Consider the following 19,604-nt stretch of genomic DNA (forward strand, 5'->3'; position numbering starts at 1 on the left):
CTAAGGGGAGCTCAAAGAGTCAATTTGGGGCTCATGGCAAATGGATCTCAAGTGGGTTTTACTTGGGAGTCTAGACGAGCCATGGAATGTGCTAAGTGGTTTAGAGACAGACTTGAGTCTCAAACATAGGGATTTGACACAATTGGTTTATGTTTCATGCTTAGAAATATGACATTGAGGTCATATAGCATGATAATTGGTTTTGGATGTATAGATGTCATATAAACCAATTATAGGGATGCATTGTGAGTTAGTATGGGCAAATACATCAAGAGGAAGCCAAAACTAGGACTTTAGGTCAAGGTTCAATTATATTGAACTTTTTAGCTAGTTTTGTATTTTGTGTCAATCTTGGAATTTGTGATAAATATATATATATATATATATATATATATATATATATATATATATATATATATATATTCCAAGTAGATATTGATAAAATAGACCTCTCCACAAAATTTAAGAATTTTTGGAGGTATGTGGAATTTCTGGTGCATTTCTGAAGTTGGTCAGAAAAGACTGATTTTTTACAGAAATAGTGTACCAGTCGACTGCTATAGTTAGCAGTCAACTGGTAACAGTGTTTTTAAGCACAGAATGTCTCTGTAAGCTCATTTCGATAAGGGCAGTCGACTGGTACTTCTTGCAGTCGACTGATACCAATCTAAAAGTATTTTCAGCACTGAATTTTGACCGGGTCAGCTCGTATAGATGTATAGGATCCATGGGGGATAAATACATGAGTTTAGGGTCAGTTGGATGATAAGTTTTCAACAATTGGGATATTGTTCGAAAGCTTTTTGGATATTAGGCAAAGGGGGAGAAGTAAGATTTAGTTGGAAAAACCTTAGAGCCTTTGCGTAGGGGGAGCCTTGTGATAGGTTCTTAAATATCCCTGTTGGAAATTCCTAGCTCAATGGGGAGCTTAGGTGTAAGGGTAGCCTTGGCATCGTAAGTCCATTCGGCGTTGTAAGTCCAAGTGTGTAGCCTTGGCATCGTAGGTGGTGTAAGTCCAAGTGTGTAGCCTTGGCATCGTAAGTCCATTTTTTTTAGCATGTTTATTTGCTATTTGTTTTCCCTAACTTAAACGTATTGTCAAACATCAAAAAAGGGGAGATTGTTGGAGCAATTCCAATGGTCCGTGTGACAATGTGTTTTGGTGTTTGGGCAAAGGGTTTAAGTTAGGTTCATCCTTGTATTTGATATATGTATATGAGTGTGCAGGTTTGTAGGATACACATGTGACTCAGGTTGACGGCTTTGGGTCCGGTGAATGATGGAGCATCCGAGGGACCGTGGACAAGGCAGTAAGGACAAGGGCCGAGGGAAGTGACTTCGAGGCATACGCGAAGGATGACATTGGGGACGAGCCACAGGCTTGTATGCATTCGAGGGACGAGAGCCAAAGGAAGTAGGCTTGAAGGCAAAATGTCAAGGTTGCAAAGAAGCGTCAAGTGAGTCTAAGGGTGAGAGTCCGAGTGCTGAGAGATTGTACTCGGGGTAAAATCATAGGTTTAGGGTTTTACTATAGCAGTTACTGTAGCAGTCGACTGATGTTTTCATTAGTCAACTGGTGCAGTCGACCCGGCAGTCGACTAGGAGCGAACAGAATGCTTCTGTTCGCTTGACCAGTGTGGAGCAGTCGACTGTTACTTTTGGCAGCCGACTGGTATCGAGTCGTTGGGATGTAACAGTCGAATTTTCACAGAGGGCAATCGACTGCTGGTTTTAGCAGTCGACTGGTAGGCAGGGTTTCCAACCCTTGGCCTATATAACCAAGCCTTGGGAGCTTAGTTATAGTTGACGAAATTAGTGGTCGTAACCCCTAATTAGTAGTCTACTAGTCTCAAGAGTCATGGTTGGTGTTGTGGTGAGGTTTCTCCATCCACAAGGAGCGACTTGAGATAGCCGGAGTTTGCGGGGGGCTAATCCACCGATGGATAGGGATCGTCTACCTTACGGACAGCCGTGGAGTAGGAGCCCTAATATCCTAACCACGTTAAACGAACGTGTTAGCGGTTTGCATTTCCTTTCTTAGTTTTAGTCTTTAGCTTGTTGTTTTGTTTGTATTCCACTGCGCAAGCTAACATTGTAGGAAGCGAGGATTTGGAGGTGTAGTCTATCCAACCCCCCTTCAAGCCGGCCATCGATCCCCTATAGAGAATATTTTGTTGTCCAACAATTTTTGATACAATTATCAATGAAAAGGGAAAAATAGAGGCTAAAGAAATTAAAGTTATGTATTTGTACCTTAAAAATACACTTTATAAGTGTAAATATAGATTGAAAAATCAGATCAGTTTAATAGGTTATCAATCCATAATGTCACGTCATGAAACTTCTAGGTCGATCCAAAGTAGAATTCGGGTCACCAAAGTCTAACAATTTTAATAATTTTGACCTACCCTCCTTTCTTCTTAGTATACTCATGTACGCAGTCTTCATCACTCCAACTCTTTTTGCAGTGAAAGGTGATTACACTCACAGTCCATTCCCGAGTTATGTGAAGGAAAGTAAATTACGGGGATAACTTATTATAGGCAACCACTAAGTGGCTAGGGGTGGAAGGAATTTTTTCCAAAGAGCATTCATCCGTTGAAAAATTGATCCCTGCTATATTGTAACAAAATTATCATCCTTTCGCCAACTATGCGCCACATGAGGACAAAAAGAATGTATCTTCCCCTTCATCCCTCCAACTCCAAACCTTAGAAGGTGTCTACACACTCTTTATATTCGTTTTCTGTTAGAGTGAATGATAGACTATTTATTTATCAATTGTCCAAATTACTTTGCACTCCGATTTCCTTAGTACCAAATGAGATTTCTTGCAACTTACAAGTTTTTTCTAGTTCTCATTTCAGGATTAAGTTCTAGCTTCAACGAATTAGGGATAAATTTCTCTTAATAAATAGTTGATCTAAAAATGATGGATAATACACTGTTCATTGGGAACATTTCTTAATTTATCCATCGATGAAAAACTTCTATAAAACTAGATTAGTCACTCCTAATAGGCTCAAAAAAAATCATGTAATATCTACTGTGTTAACAATTGCTTAGTTGCAAAGTGAAAGGACCCTGGACGAAGAAGAAGACGAAGAAGATTCACTGTGTTTAATTACCTTGAGAAGCACTGAGTCAACAAGGGGATGATGCCGAACCTATCACCGGCGACGACGGCCAACTGTGGGTTTACCTTCAACGAAGCCACCACGCTATGGTGCAAACTAGGCTGATGGGCTGGCCTGGTAGCATCAGACCCTCTCTATGATTTAAAATGGTATAATAAATATGGTCCAACAGTAATATTACTCTCCCACATACGGTCACGCAGTAATAATTTATATTTAAGTTTTGCCTCCGGACAAGGTTGAATTGATTAGTATGGAACAAAGTTATACTATAAAATAAGGATTCAATTTTCGATAAAATCGAGAAAAAAAAAATCCTCCTTCATATTGGAGAACTATAATTTCTTAATTTATTTATTCCTAGATGGTTGAGTCGGATCATATGAGACAGCTGTAGTCCAGATTTCATTTTTTTTTTTTACTATCAATTTTTTTTAACTAACATATTTGAGTTAAAAAAGGATATTGCTTTTGCCTCTCATCCTTCCCGTTTGAGGTTGGTAGATCTTTTTTCCAATCTCCGTCGACAGTCACCTTAATTTTCTTTTGTCATCTCATTGAACATGTAAAAGTCACAGACGCTCGATCATCAAAGCACCCGCCAGCTTTATTGATGAAGAATGATACAGATTTTGAATCATCGCGGTCCAATTCAGTCATTTCCTCCTCATCAAAACCTCAAAAAAGAAAAAAGAAAACAAAAAAAAACAGAGCTTTTCTATAAATCAAGCTTTCCGGGCCTTTTTTTTCTTTTCCCCTTCTTGCTGGAACTAATGACTTATTGGTGTAGGTGCTGCTGCTGCTCTGTTTCTGCCTTCTCTGTCTTAATGCTTCCTGTCACTGTTCTTCACCTGTGCTGCCTCTTCTTGTCGTTCTTCTTCTTCCATGGAGGTAATAAAAATGTTGTTCTGTGGTGCTGTATGTTTTTGTTGTTTATGATATTTGAAGATTGCTGAATTAAACAGACTACTGTGGTTACTTTGTGGTGTGCAGGGGAAAGCACGACCTTCACATTCGTGAACATGTGCGGGGAGATGGTGTGGCCGGGAATCCTCTCCAACGCCGGCAGCCCAGCGCTGAAGCTCACCGGCTTCGAACTCTCAATCGGCGCTTCTCGAGCGGTCCAGGCTCCCAGCGGCTGGTCCGGTCGCTTCTGGGCCCGAACTGGTTGCTCTACTACCGGCGGTGATAGAGGCTGGAGCTGCGCCACCGGTGACTGCGGTTCGGGCCAAGTGGAGTGCAACGGGGCGGGACCCGCCCTGCCGGCCACGCTAGCGGAGTTCACCCTCTCCTCCTCGACGGCGGGGCAGGAGCAGGACTTTTACGACGTCAGTCTGGTGGACGGCTACAACTCCCCGTTGCTGGTGGAGGCCAGTCGGTCAGGGTGCGCCACGGCGGGGTGCGCGGTGGACTTGAGCCAGCGTTGCCCGGCTGAGCTGCGACCGGTGGGACAATCGAGGGCATGCCGGAGCGCCTGCGACGCGTTCCGGAAGCCGGAATACTGCTGCAGCGGGCCGTTCGCCAGCCCAGCCACCTGCCGACCCACCGCCTACTCGGAGGTGTTCAAGGCGGCGTGCCCTAAGTCGTACAGCTACGCATTCGACGACCCGACCAGCACTTTTACCTGCGCCGGCGGCGCTGATTACACCATCACCTTCTGCCCTGACTCTGTGTCAACGTACTGTAATTCTGAATTTTGTGTTTTCCATGTAGAAATCTCGATCGTAACTTAATATTCTGCTGCACAATGAATTACAGCTCGAATTCATCAAGTGATGTTTCCTCGTCATCTAATTCCTCATCAACGAGCTCGACGTCAAGTAGCAGTTCGACGTCGGTACCAAGACCGGCTGGTGGCGTGATGCTGGCGGACGAAGCATGGCTAGCGAGCTTGGCCACCGGCGACGCGAGCTCATCGAGGAGGAGGCCGAGGCTCCCATTAATCTCGTGCTACTCATTAATTGTCGTCACTATGGCATGCTTTGGCGAGGTAGTAATATCTCATCTTTGAGAGAAGGGAAGGGCCCATGATCAAATTAAGTTCATGTAAAGGATGATTTCGTAGTGGGAAAGAAAAGGCAAATGTAAGTACTACTGGTTCGATCAAGTGTATGATTTTACGCATTTAATTAATTAGCGAGAACGGTCAGTGATGATGGGAATCGTATTGTATTTATTGGTGGCGAAGCTAAGTGATGATTGAAAAAGTTAGAGTCTATTTTATGAATTTGTTGACGAGTGGTTCATATTTGGATGAAGAGATGTCATGGAAGAAAAATCTGTTAAGATTTTTCGTAATAAAATTCTGTTAAGATTTTATATAACAGAATTTTGTTATGTTTTTCATAACAAATTCTGTTACGTTTTTACCGGGTCTGGGGGTTTAGCAGTATTTATAGGGATCATTGTAAACCCATTGTAGATCAGACAACACAAGAATCATTAGATGTGATTCTCTTGTGTAGAAGAGAATTCTAATAAAGCTTCGGCCGTTTTGTGGAGTAGGCAAGTCGCCGAACCACGGTAACTCTTTTTCTTTCTCTTCTTCTTCTCCTTCCTGGTGTTTGCTCTCTTTTGTGCGTCTTTGTCTTGTTGTTCCGCGCGATCTCTTTTCTCTCTTCCTCTTCTTCCGCGGTTCAGAAAGGTTGAGAGGTATTGCCCTCTCTTTGCACAACAATTGGTATCAGAGCTCCAGGTTTTTGGCAGATTTCTTCAACATGTCGGGGACGACTTCTGCGAAGTTTGATATGGTGAAGTTTGACGGAACCGGAAACTTTGGATTATGGCAGAGAATGGTCAAGGACTTGTTGGTGCAACAAGGCATGGTGAAGGCGATAGGAGAAAGAAAACCGGAAAGCATGGAGAAATCAGATTGGGAAGAACTTCAGACGAAGGCAGTAGCAACAATCAGGCTTTGTCTTACGGATGACGTGATGTACCATGTCATGGACGAGGAGTCACCGGTGACAGTTTGGCAAAAGCTGGAAAGCCGGTACATGTCAAAATCATTGACAAACAAGCTGTATCTCAAGCAGAAATTATTCGGGCTGAAGATGACAGAAGGAACCGATCTGAGCTAGCACATCAACGTATTCAACCAGATTGTAAGTGATCTGAAGCGGATTGATGTGAAGATCGAAGACGAAGACAAGGCGCTGATGTTGTTGAATTCTCTACCTTCATCTCCTACGTATGAGAATTTGGTTACTACTTTGATGTGGGGTAAGGAAACTCTCAAATTGGAGGAGATCACAAGTGCGTTGCTAGGTTTTCACCAAAGGAAGAAAACAAGCGATGAAATTTCTCAAGGAGAAGGACTTGTGGTAAATAGCAACCAAGAGCGTGGTAGGAGCAAATCTCGATATGGATATGACAACAACAACAAGACTCGTTCTAAGTCGAGAAGGAAGAAGGTGATCACGTGCTACAAATGTGGAGGTAAAGGTCATATCAAGAGAAATTGTCCAGAGATAAAGAAATATGTTGCAGAGAACAAAAGTAGTTCGGTAAAGTCTGCAAACATAGTTGAAGAAGAAAATTCAGAAAGCGGTGATGGAGATATGCTATCAGTTATGTCAAGTTCGGAGCAGCTGACGGATGCATGGATTTTAGACTCTGCATGTTCATATCACATGACTCCAAACAAGGATTGGTTTGACACCTATAGGGCAGTGGATTCTGGTTCAGTGTTGATAGGAAACGATGCATCATGCAAGGTTATCGGCATAGGGAATGTCAGAATCAAGATGTTTGATGGTGTGATCAGAACTTTATGTGATGTCAGATATATACCAGAGCTAAGGAAGAACTTGATCTCACTAGGCACACTGGATGGTATTGGTTGTAATTACAAATCAGTGAGCGGGGTGATGAAAGTCAGCAAGGGAGCTCTGACGGTAATGAAAGGACAAAAGGTAGCAGGAAACATCTACAAGTTGATAGGGACTACAGTTGTAGGTGGAGTCGCCTCGGTGGAGTCTGAATCAGATAGTACTGTCTTGTGGCATATGCGGCTAGGGCATATGGGTGAACGTGGGATGCTAGAACTTCACAAGAGATATTTGTTGAAGGGTGTCAAAACGTGCAAGCTTGAATTCTGTAAATTTTGTGTTCTTGGGAAACAGAGCAAAGTGCAATTTAAGACGGCAACAAACAAGACGGAGGGGATTCTGGACTACGTACATACGGATCTCTGGGGACCGGCCAGTGTAGCATCACGTGGAGGGCACTTGTATTTTGTGAGTTTTACTGATGATTTCTCACGAAAGGTATGGGTATACTTTATGCGTCACAAGTCAGAAACTTTTGCAAAGTTTAAATTGTGGAAAACTGAAGTAGAGAACCAGACCGGAAGGAAGATCAAATGTCTTAGGTCAGATAATGGGACTGAGTACACAGATTCAAAGTTTCAGGAATTCTGTGAGCAGCATGGGATAATGAGGCACTTCTCGGTTCGCAGGACACCTCAGCAGAATGGGGTAGCGGAAAGGTTGAACAGGACAATCATTGAGAAGGCAAGATGTCTCAGGCTGAATGCAGGGCTTGCAAAGAATTTCTGGGCGGAAGCAGTTAACATGGCATGTTATCTCATTAATAGATCACCAAGGGCAGCACTAGAAGGCAAAGTATCAGAGGAAGTATGGACAGGGAATCAAGTAGAATACTCTCATCTTCGAGTTTTTGGATGTCCAGCCTATATGCACATATCTAGTGAGGAAAGATCAAAGCTGGATGCAAAGTCAAAGCAATGCATTTTTCAGGCTATCAGAAAGGAGTTAAAGGCTTCAAGCTTTGGGATCCTAAGGCAAACAAGGTGGTGATCAGCAGAGATGTGGTGTTTGACGAGAAAGCTATGTTACAACGTACTCAGGAAGAAGGAAAGGAAACACCACAAAGCAACAAAGAGAAAGATATTGTGCAGGTGGAGCTAGAGACTCATGACTTCGATGATTCTAGCTCAGAGCACATGGAGCATCGCACTATAGCTAGTGGTAGAACGAGACGAGTCATAAAACCACCCACTAGATACGGATTCGAAGACTTGGTATCTTATGCACTTACCACTAGTAGCGGAGACCCTACATCTTTTCAAGAGGCAATACATAGCTCTGAGAAGGACAGGTGGACGGGTGCTATGGCAGAGGAGATGGAGTCGTTGCATAAGAACCAAACGTGGGATCTAGTGGAACTTCCTGAAGGAGAGAAAGCTATAGGGTGCAAGTGGATATTCAAGAAGAAAGAAGCAATGTCAGAGGGAGAAGAAGTGAAGTTTAAGGCTCGGTTGGTAGCAAAGGGGTATTCACAAAGAAAGGGGATTGACTATGAAGAAATTTTCTCTCCAGTGGTAAGACATACGTCAATTAGAGCGGTATTGGCTTTGGTGGCACATCACGATTTGTATTTGGAGCAAATGGATGTGAAGACGGCATTTCTTCATGGAAATTTGGAGGAGCAGATTTGTAACGACCCAATTTTCCCTATTTCAAGTTCTAAAAGTCCATAAAAATATTTGGAAATACTTTTAAAATATTCTAGAGATTTTTAGGAATTTTTAGAGTATTTTTACGTAATTTTTGGAGGTCGTTTAGTAGGGCTACAAAACGAAAGAAGTTTTGACAAAAATATGTCCAAGTTAAGTTTTGAACCGGAAACCTCGGGTTAAGCAGAGATTCGCTTAACCAACAGACCAGCCGAATGTTTCTTAATAAAACCTACAACGAGATATATTTAAGTTGTAATTGATACCGAAATACCTTAGTTTAAAAAAAAGGTTGCAGAGAAATGGCTGATGATCCAGCGGTAAGAATGGGGGGCCCGCCCTCTGAAGGGTCCCAGCCTAAGGACGGAGGGAGGGCTGGCCCAGCGGATAATGGTCCGAGCGGAGCTATAGATAACCCATCCATGGGCTTGGGTTTCTGACGCCAAGGCAGGAGGATCTAAGGGCCGAGCAGGAGTCCGATCGGCTGGGACCTAAGGGCCGAGCAGGAGTCCGCTCGGCTGGGACCTAAGGGCCGAGCAGGTGGTCCGCTCGGCCAAGATAAGGGCGAGGGTACAAAGGTAGCCGAGCGGCCTATGCGCTTGTCTCGAGATATGGGATGTCAGAGAAGGCACGTCTGATGATAAGGCCGTACCCGAGATTGCACGATGGAAGCTCCCGCCGTCACATCAGGGAGAGGTGGATACAGTAGCAGTATGGCCTCATATATGCTCTTCTGACAGGCCCATACTTGGGTATGGTCTAAAGCAGATGATTGCTTCGATCGACGTGCCTGGGCTCTTTCGATAGCTCTATATAAGGCCTCCATTTCTTCACGTGGGGTACGCGCGTCTGGATCTCTGAAGCCACTTCTTTGCTATTTCCTCGCCTGACTTGAGCGTCGGAGGGCCGTCCCGGGACACCCCTCCCGGCTCCAGAGCACGTCAATCCGGCAGGTTCGTCTTCTCAGTTCGAGACAGGATCAAATTGGCGCCGTCTGTGAGAACGCACCTGCATCGAGCGAGACAATGGACGAGGCTGGAAGGGTACACAATGTGGCACTCTCACAAGAAGAGTTGGACACTCGGTCGAGATGAGGGCCGCCAAACAGAAAGAGGCAGCCGAGCGGCAGGAGCAACAAGCAACATCTGCGTCGGGTGGCCGAGCGGAAGCACCTCAAGCCACCGTGGCGTTCCATCGGGCCTTATTCCGCACCCCTGAAACCGTACCAGCTCGGAAAGATAGGGGATCTTCTTCTGACGAAATGCCCAGGCGAGACGCCAGAAAGGGGAAAGCTCCCCGAGCAGATTCATCTCCCGAGCGGATCAATCGCCAATTCTCGGAGGCCATTCTACGAGACCCTTTGCCTAAGCATTACGTGCCTCCGACGATCGGAGAGTACAACGGAACAACGGACCCAGATGATCATCTGGGTAAGTTTGATAACACAGCTACACTCCATCAGTATACAGATGGAGTAAAGTGTCGCGTCTTCCTTACAACTCTCTCGGGATCGGCTCAACGGTGGTTTCGGAGGCTGCCGGACGGATCTATCACTAGCTTCAAGGACTTCCGAACGGCCTTCCTCCACCACTTCGCTAGCAGTCGGCGTTATCAGAAGACAAGTGTCAGCTTGTTCGCCATCAAGCAAGAGCCGAGAGAATCGCTTCGTGCTTACATCCAGCGATTCAACCAAGTGGCGATGGATATTCCAACGGCCACATCAGAGACCATGATGAATGCCTTCACACAAGGCCTAGTGGATGGCGACTTCTTCCGATCGCTCATCCGCAAGCCGCCCCGAGATTATGATCACATGCTAAATCGGGCCAACGAGTACATTAACGTGGAAGAAGCGCAAGCCGCCCGGAAAAAGGAAACTCCGACAGAGCGGGCACCTATTCAGGCCGAACGGAAACAGCACGCCGCTCAGCAGCCACCTAGAGGACCGAGGGCAGAAGCAATCCGATCCCCTCGTGTAAGGTCCCAGGTACAAGAAGTAGCTGCCGCTCGAAGCAAGCCAAAGAAGAAATGGACCCCGATGTTCTGCTCCTTCCACCAGACGGATACGCACAACACCAGGGATTGTCGAAGTCTTCCCTTCGTGGCTCATCCTGTGCCGCGGAATGCCGGACGGCGATCTCCCTCAGCCGATCGGCGACAAAGAATTCGGGAAGCCGATCGGACTCGAGTTGATAGGCCACGGCAACAGACTCCCGATCGGCATCGCTCACCCAGGCAAGAGAATCGCCGAGCGTCCAGAGAACGATCCCGACCATCCGCTCGCGAAGAAGAAAATAAAAGCAACACTTCCCGAGGCGAGATCAATGTCATCGCTGGCGGGCCGACCGGAGGAGACTCCAACCGAGCCAGAAAGGCGGGTGTCCGGCAGCTGCAGATCCACGCGGTCGGCTGCAGCCAGTGGACCGGAAATCACTTTCGGACCCGGGGACTTAGAAGGAGTAGAAGTGCCCCATGACGACGCACTGCTCATTAAAGCGGTAATAGCAAATTACACCATTCACCGCATATTTGTTGACACAGGGAGCTCGGTCAACATCATATTCAAGAAGGCGTTCGATCAACTGCAAATTGATCGAGCCGAGCTGCTGCCCATGACGACCCCGCTCTACGGGTTTACGGGCAGCGGTCGGACAAATCTGGCTGGCCACCTCGCTGGGAGAAGAGCCGCTCGGGAGGACCAGGACAATAAACTTCGTGGTGGTCGACTCTCCCTCATCCTACAACGTCATTTTGGGACGACCGGCGCTCGGCGAATTCCGAGCGGTTGTCTCAACCTTCCACCAGAAGATAAAGTTCCCCGTGGAGGACAAAGTAGGAGAAGTGCGGGGAGATCAGCTAGCAGCTCGGCGGTGCTATATAGAGATGATCCGAGCAGAAGCTTGTTCCGCTCGGAAGGCGCCCCGAATTGAGGTACACGCCATAACCGAGAAACCTCCTGCTTTAATTTACGATGAAAAGGAGGAAGTCCAGATCCATCCGACCCGATCGGAGGCCATGACTTTTATCGCCTCTGATCTGGGGAAAGAACAGAAGGAGAAGCTGATCCAATGCCTCCAACGAAATCATGATGTCTTCGTCTGGTCGACACATGAGTTACCTGGAATTTCGCCAAGCCTAGCGCAGCATGAATTGCATGTCCGACCGGACGCTCGGCCAGTGAAGCAGAGAAAAAGGGACTTCAGCGCCGAGCAGAATGCCATTATCCGGGCGGAGGTGGAAAAACTTCTGAAGGCCGGCCACATACGCGAGGTGCAGTTCCCGAGCTGGCTGGCCAACGTAGTCTTGGTCTCCAAGCCGGGCGGCAAGTGGAGGGTCTGCATCGACTTTCGAGATTTAAACAAGGCATGCCCCAAGGATTTTTATCCTCTGCCCCGGATAGATCAGCTGGTGGACTCTACGGCCGGCTGCGAATTAATTTGCATGCTTGACGCCTACCAAGGATATCATCAAGTGCCGCTCGCCCGGGAAGATCAAGAAAAAGTAAGCTTCGTAACGGCCGACGACACATATTGTTACAATGTGATGCCGTTCGGATTGAAGAATGCCGGTGCCACCTATCAACGCTTGATGAACAAGGTGTTCAAGGAGCAGATCGGGCGGAATCTGGAAGTTTATGTGGACGACATTCTTATCAAATCCGTCCGAGCGGCCGATCTTTTCAAGGATATGGAAGAAACCTTTCGAACGCTGCGCAAATATGGAGTCAAGCTAAATCCCCAAAAGTGCCTGTTCGGAGCCAAAGGAGGGCGTTTCTTGGGGTACATAGTGACCGAGCGGGGAATCGAAGCAAATCCCAGCAAGGTTAAAGCACTGCAAGACATGCCGCCCCCAAGAAATACAAGAGAAGTGCAAAGGTTGACCGGTCGGATAACTGCTTTATCCAGATTCATCTCCAGAACCGCCGACCGGAGCCTGCCATTCTTCAAGATCTTGCGCAAGGCCACTAAGTTCCAGTGGGATGAAGAATGTGACCGAGCATTTGAGGAGTTGAAGACATATCTGAATTCTCTGCCAGTGTTAGCCAAGCCGGTCGGGGGTGAGTCACTTTATATGTATCTGTCGACAACTGAGCATGCTGTAGGCTCAGCACTTGTGAGGGCGAGCGGCGAAGAACAGCCGGTGTATTTTCTAAGCCACTGAATCTCGTTACACTGGGCTCGAGAAGTTGGCCTTTGCTTTGGTTCTAGCCGCTCGGCGCCTTCGACCGTATTTCTTGGCTCACACCATTATTGTCCGGACGAACAGTCCACTCGGAAGAGTGCTGTTGAATCCAGAAGCGTCCGGACGGCTCATCAAGTGGACGACAGAATTAAGTGAATTTGACATCCAATATCAGCCCCGCTCGGCGATTAAAGCCCAATCCTTGGCTGATTTTGTGACCGAAGTGCAAAGGCCAGAGCCGGAAGCTATGTGGAGAATATATGTGGATGGATCCTCCACTCGGCTCGGAAGTGGGATCGGAATATTACTATCACCTCAAGAAGAAAAGATGCACCTATCCGTCCGGCTAGATTACAAAGCTACTAACAATGAAGCAGAGTATGAGGCCCTCATGGCGGACGCAGCGACGCATGTGGGAGTGGGCGGGTGACACTCTATTCGATTCACGGTTGGCCGCTCGGCAACTTTCCCGGCACCTTGAAATCAACTGTTCGCTCAAACTCTGCTGAGGCCTTTGAAAACTCAAGCTACTTTCCGAGAGGTGCTTATTCAGAAGATCCCACGAACGGAGAACCAGGCGGCCGACGAGTTAGCCAAACTCGCGAGCTCAATAACGCCGGTCGCCATTCAGCAACCAATTGAAAAAACGCTGCTGGTGGCGCATGTCGACCGGATGCAAGGCCTCGCGTTTCCAAGTGATTGGAGGACACCTATTATAGAATTCCTCCGTTCGGGCACCACACCGTCCGATGAATATGCAGCCCGGCTCCTCAAAAGAAGAGCCGGTCGGTTTACACTCATCGGAGATCAGCTTTACAAGAAAGCTTTCTCACGCCCTTTGCTGAAATGTGTAAGCTCGGAGGACGCAGCTTACATCCTCCAGGAAGTACATCAAGGATCATGCGGGGGTCATCCGGGCGGACGCTCATTGGCCAAGAAGATCCTCTTGGCCGGATATTTTTGGCCAACTTTACAAACAGATGCCGCTCGGACAGTATCTACATGTCTTTCATGCCAGAAGTATCACAACTTCTCCCACTGACCGGCAGAGGAGATGAAGGCATCAACCATTTCATGCCCGTTCGATCAATGGGGAATGGATATTGTGGGTCCATTTCCGATGGCGACTGGGCAAAGGAAATTTTTACTAGTGGCAGTGGACTATTTCTCCAAGTGGGTGGAGGCCGAGCCGCTGGCAAAGATCACCGAACAAATGGTTAAAAAATTCATCTGGCAACACATCATTTGTCGGTTCGGTATCCCTCGCCGACTAGTGTCCGACAACGGGCGGCAGTTCACAGGGAAAATGTTAGAGGATTGGTGCAAAAGCTACGGCATTGAGCAACATTTCACGTCCGTGGCCTATCCTCAGAGCAACGGTCAAGCTGAAGTCGCCAACCGGGAAATTCTTCGTATTCTGCGCGCTCGGCTCGACCATTTGGGAGGGAGTTGGCCGGATGAAGTGCCGAGCGTCTTGTGGGCCATCCGAACGACGCCAAAAGAAGGGACAGGAGTCACACCGTTCCATTTGGTATATGGCGGTGAGGCTGTCATACCGGTCGAAGTCGGCGTTGAGTCAGCCCGGATCCAGAGCTATGATGATGACAACGCCGAACGAAGAAACATGGAGCTGGACTTGGTAGAAGAGGAGAGGGCAAAGGCGTCCGTTCGGCTGATGGCATACCGTCAGCGGATGAAGCAAAACTACAACCGGCGCGTAATTCCCAGATCGTTCCAAGTCGGCGATCTTGTCTGGAAGAAAGTCAAGCCGGTTGGAGAGGTCGGCAAGCTTGAAGCTCCATGGGCAGGCCCTTTCAAAATCATCGAAAAGCTCCGCTCGGGCGCGTATTATCTGGAGGATGAGGACGGACGGCAGCTAGATAGGCCGTGGAGCGCGAACCACCTCCAGCCTTACCGGGCGGGGTGAAAGGTGTATCACTGTAAATCACCGTGTATTTCATTTTTCGACCAAATACTTGAAATGCAGAGATGAAAAGTCAAAAGAGCGAATATAAGGCATTATCATCGTAACCCGAAGACCCCAGGCCGTTCGGCCGGGCTGCGTATAGAATATAAGCATCGTTCGTTATTACCTGGAGCGAAGGCCTGAGCCGCTCGGCCAGGTACATTTTAGCCGAGGCTACCTCGGGGAGGATTATTTACGAGCCACGCGCTCGATGTGGAGGCCTGAGCCGGTCGGCCGGGTATATGGTTTTCCGAGCCAAGCGCTCGACAACGAAGGCCCCGAGCCGCTCGGCCGGTGGTATACGGATCAAATTGGCGACAAGCGCTCTAAAAACGGAGGCCCCGTACCATTCGAAAGGGGGTATATTATCCGAGCCAAGATACTTGATGAAGTGGACCCTGAGCCGTTCGGCCAGGGGGTAATTATCCAAGCTAGACTTGAAATGAAGGCCAAGGTCGCTTGACCTGGTAAGGAGTTAGCCTTAAAGGCCGACGAGCACCGTCGTTAAAAATCGAGAGCCGCGCCGACCGGCTATAAATATCCGCGCCGACGAGCACCGTCGTTAAAAATCGAGAGCCGCGCCGACCGGCTATAAATATCCGCGCCGACGAGCACCGTCGTTAAACATCGAGAGCCGCGCCGACCGGCTATAAATATCCGCGCCGACGAGCACCGTCGTTAAACATCGAGAGCCGCGCCGACCGGCTATAAATATCCGCTACCGACGAGCACCGTCGTAAAAATCGAGCCGCTACCGACCGGCTATAAATATCCGCGCCGACGAGCACCGTCGTTAAACATCGAGAGCCGCACCGACCGGCTATAAATATCCGTCGAGCACCGACGCGTTAAAATCGAGACAAGCGGCGTCTATAAATCCCGAGCGAAGGTCGCCGAGCACCGACGTTAAAATCGAGAGCCGCACCGACCGGCTATAAATATCCGCGCCGACGAGCACCGTTAAAATCGAGAGCCGCGCCGACCGCTATAAATATCCGCCCGACGAGCACCGCGTTAAAATCGAGAGCCGGGACCGCTATAAATATCCGCGTCCGAGCACCGACGTTAAAATCGAGAGACGAGCCGGCCTCTATAATCCGGGCGGAAGGCCGACGAGCACCATCGTTAAACATCGAGAGCCGCGGACGGCTATAAATATCCGCGCCGTCGAGCACCGACGTTAAAATCGAGACGAGCATAAATCCTCGAGCGAAGGTCGCCGAGCACCGAGCGTTAAAAATCGAGAGCCGCACCGACCGGCTATAAATATCCGCGCCGACGAGCACCGTCGTTAAAATCGAGAGCCGCGCCGACGGCTATAAATATCCGACCGACGAGCACCGTCGTTAAAATCGAGAGCCGCGCCGACCGGCTATAAATATCCGCGCCGACGAGTACCGTCGTTAGAGCCGCGCCGACCGGCTATAAATATCCGCGCCGTCGAGCACCGACGTTAAAAATCGAGGGCCGCGCCTATCCGAGCGGAAGGTCGCCGAGCACCGACGTTAAAATCGAGCGGCGCCGACCGGCTATAAATATCCGCGCCGACGAGCACCGCCGTTAAAAAGAGAGCCGCCCCGACCGGCTATAAATATCCGCGCCGCGAGCACCGACGTTAAAAATCGAGACGAGCAGGCGGCGCCTATAAATCCTCGAGAAGGCCGACGAGCACCGTCGTTAAACATCGAGGACCGAGGCCGGCTATAAATATCCGCCGTCGAGCACCGAGCGTTAAAATCGAGAGACGAGCGGCGTCTATCCGGGCGGAAGGCCGACGAGCACCGTCGTTAAAGAGAGCCGCGCGACCGGCTATAAATATCCGCGCCGTCGAGCACCGACGTTAAAAATCGAGACGAGCCGGCGTCTAAATCCCCGAGCGGAAGGCCGACGAGCACCGTCGTTAAACATCGAGAGACCGGCTATAATATCCGCGCCGACCGAGCACCGACGTTAAAAATCGAGACGAGCCGTATAAATCCGAGCGGAAGGTCGTGATTAAAATCGAGAGCCGCGCCACCGGACCGGCTATAATATCCGCCCGACGAGCACCGCCGTTAAAATCGAGAGCCGCGACCGGCTATAAATATCCGCGCCGCGAGCACCGACGTTAAAAATCGAGACTATAAATCCTCGAGCGGAAGATCGACGAGCACCGTCGTTAAACATCGGAGCCGCGCCGATCGGCTTATAAATAATCGCTCCGACGAGCACCGCCGTTAAAGATCGAGCCCCACCGATCATGATTGTTCGCAAGTACCAGATTGATTGACCCGATCGGCCGTCGGTTTGCCAACACTTCGCATTCACTGAAGGCAATTATTATAGCCGAGCGCTAAACGATTCTGAGGAAATAAGTCAATTGGTTAACCCGATCGGCCGTTTAGTAGGAAGCTAGGGGAGTCCAACTGATGCTACGAATATGCAGCAACACGCTAAAACGAGACAATGAAGGGCAAACAAAAAAATGCAAGCAAAGAAACATAAGGAGGCCGAACGGCACGTACAGAAATTTTTGCATCCGCTGAGCGGATGAAATACAGAAAGCACTTGAAACAACTCGCCTTACTCTGGGTCTTCAAAATTGAAAAAGGCGTCCGGGATATCGTCGATCATGGCCGCCAGGTCGGAGGCTAGAATGTGCATTCCCGCGGGAAGGTGGCCGCCCTTCTTCAAGTACGCCATGGTGACCTTGACCGCCTCGAGGAAAGTTGAGGAGACGTTGCCACCGAATTTTGTGCCGAACCGCTCCGAGCGGAGGTATTCTTGGCGAGCTGCTGCTAGGCGACTCGACTCTCCCTCCTTATATTGTCTGAGCGCCGCCCGGGAGGCAATCAGCGAATCTTGAAGAACTTTCTGGTCCACCTCCGCTTTGGTGCGTTCAGCTGAGCGCCCATCCCGTTCGGCAGCTAGTTGGGCTTCCAGATTCTTAGACTGCTGATCTAGGGCTCGGACTTCAACTTTCATTTTGTCCAGATCAGCAATCGCCCGCCTCTTCCGGCTGCTGGCGCGCTTCACGTCTGCGTCGCGTGTCTTGACCAGGCCTTCAAGTCGAGCCACCTCTGTCGCCAAGTCGGCGGACTTCTTCTGTTCGGCCTCGAGGGTTTGTTTCTCCCGCTCGGCCGATGGACCCCCTGACACTTGGAGTTTCTCCAGGAGATCCTCCAGCTCGGCTAGCCGATGGCTAGTGGCGATTTGCTCAGCCCAGCGCTGTAAGGGAAATAATAAAATGAGGAACTGGACGGTAGCATAGCACAGAAAGAAAAATGAATTTACCTGAGTGGCCTGCTGCATGTTGTTATCGCCGAGCTGCTTAGGCGTCATGAGGGCCACTTGAATCTGGGCGTCCTCGAACAGCTTGGCGAGCGGGCCCGTCAGGGTTATTTCGTGGACGGGGCTTGATGGCCGATCAGAAGACAGTAAATATTCCTCCGACGGGAATCGGAGGGTAGTTTTGATGGTCGGATGGCCGGACGGCGCTTCTTCAGTCGCGGCCGCCTGATGCGAGGACTCCCCCATGGTGGAAGTTTCGCCCAACCGACGTAAGCGGCGACGAGTTTGGGGAGGAGAGCCTGAGGGTCGTGCGGTAGGCGAAGACACAGGGGTCCCGATCTGCGTCGGTGTGCGGTCCGGCGAATCTACCCCGATCGGCACTTGTGGTTCGCTCTGAGTCGGAAGGCTGGGGTCTCTTCGACGTTTCCGCCGAACTTCCAGTGGGGGGTCCCCGGCCTGGGGGACTCCCAGCTCTGCTGGAGCAGAGGAAACAGGATCCGCTTCAACCTCCGTTGAAGCGGCTGAGGTGACTTCTGTTTCAGGAGCCGACTGTGTCCCCCCCTCTCCTGTAGCTGCCGGGCGGCTGGGGATAAGACCCCGCTCGGCGAGTTCTCTTTTAGTCGCCGCTTCGATTTCCACGGACTTCAACTTCAGATGATCGGTGGCCTTGGAGCGCCACATGACTTCAGCTGCAGTAAAAGAAATTAAAATCAATTAGACAAAAAAGACTAAGAGTAAAGAATCCTTACTCATGCGGATGGGGAGGTTTGCCCGAACGGGAGACAATCCGAAAATATACAACACCCCCTTGAGAAGCAACTGGTCGATCTTGTATCGCTGACCGGATAACCAGTTCGCCGCATGAAGATAGGATGGGTTGCTTCTGAACTTGCCGAGCTCCGGCTGAGTCGGCACAGCGGTCTGCCATTTGGTGCGGAAGGCTGGCCGCTCGGGAAGTCGGATGTAGAAGAAAAACTCCTTCCAGTGTTTGTTGGAGGTCGGCATATTATCAAAAAATCTAAAGCCTATTCTACTTTAGAAGATAAAGGTGCTCGGCTCAGATTGTTTAGGGTAGAAAAAGAAGTGGAATATTTTGGGGTCGAGAGGGATACTGTGCAGCTTAAAGAGGACGACTACCCCGCTCAGCAGCCTAAAGGAATTCGGCACAAGTTGGCCGAGCGGGATGCGAAAATAATTACAAACCTCCAAAATAAAGGGATGGGTAGGAAACCTAAGGCCGCCCTGGAATTGGTCCAGAAAGAAACAAATGGTGCCGATCGGCGGGTCATGGGGCCGGTCAGACGGGTCGGCTACAACTATTTCATAGTCATCGGGAATCCCATACGTCCGAACAAGGCGCCGAGCGCCCTCCTCATCAAATCGGCTCTCCATAGTCAGGTACCAAGGGCCCTGAACTCCAACAGCGGGTTCAGAGGAGCTTGCCATCTCGAAGGAGCAAAAAGACAGCGAGAAATCGAAGGAATGGGAGCAAAGAAGGTAGAACAAGTGGGGAGGGCCTTGTAAGGGGAGGGGAAAAGCTTACTGAGGGAAGGTAGACAGAAAGGATCAC

At 49.2% G+C, this 19,604-nt stretch overlaps 1 protein-coding gene across 1 annotated transcript; it reads left to right on the forward strand.

The window, feature by feature from the left end:
• Window positions 1–3,158: 3,158 nt before the first annotated feature.
• Window positions 3,159–5,269, forward strand: LOC122019312 (thaumatin-like protein 1). The gene is made up of 4 exons (XM_042576792.1): window positions 3,159–3,226; window positions 3,928–4,028; window positions 4,131–4,815; window positions 4,896–5,269. Exons 1-4 carry the CDS (start codon window positions 3,159–3,161, stop codon window positions 5,146–5,148), a joined length of 1,107 nt encoding a protein of 368 aa, XP_042432726.1. The 3' UTR covers window positions 5,149–5,269.
• Window positions 5,270–19,604: the final 14,335 nt, after the last annotated feature.

The sequence above is a fragment of the Zingiber officinale genome, chromosome 9A (genome assembly GCF_018446385.1).
Source record: "Zingiber officinale cultivar Zhangliang chromosome 9A, Zo_v1.1, whole genome shotgun sequence".
Taxonomy (NCBI): Eukaryota; Viridiplantae; Streptophyta; class Magnoliopsida; order Zingiberales; family Zingiberaceae; genus Zingiber; species Zingiber officinale.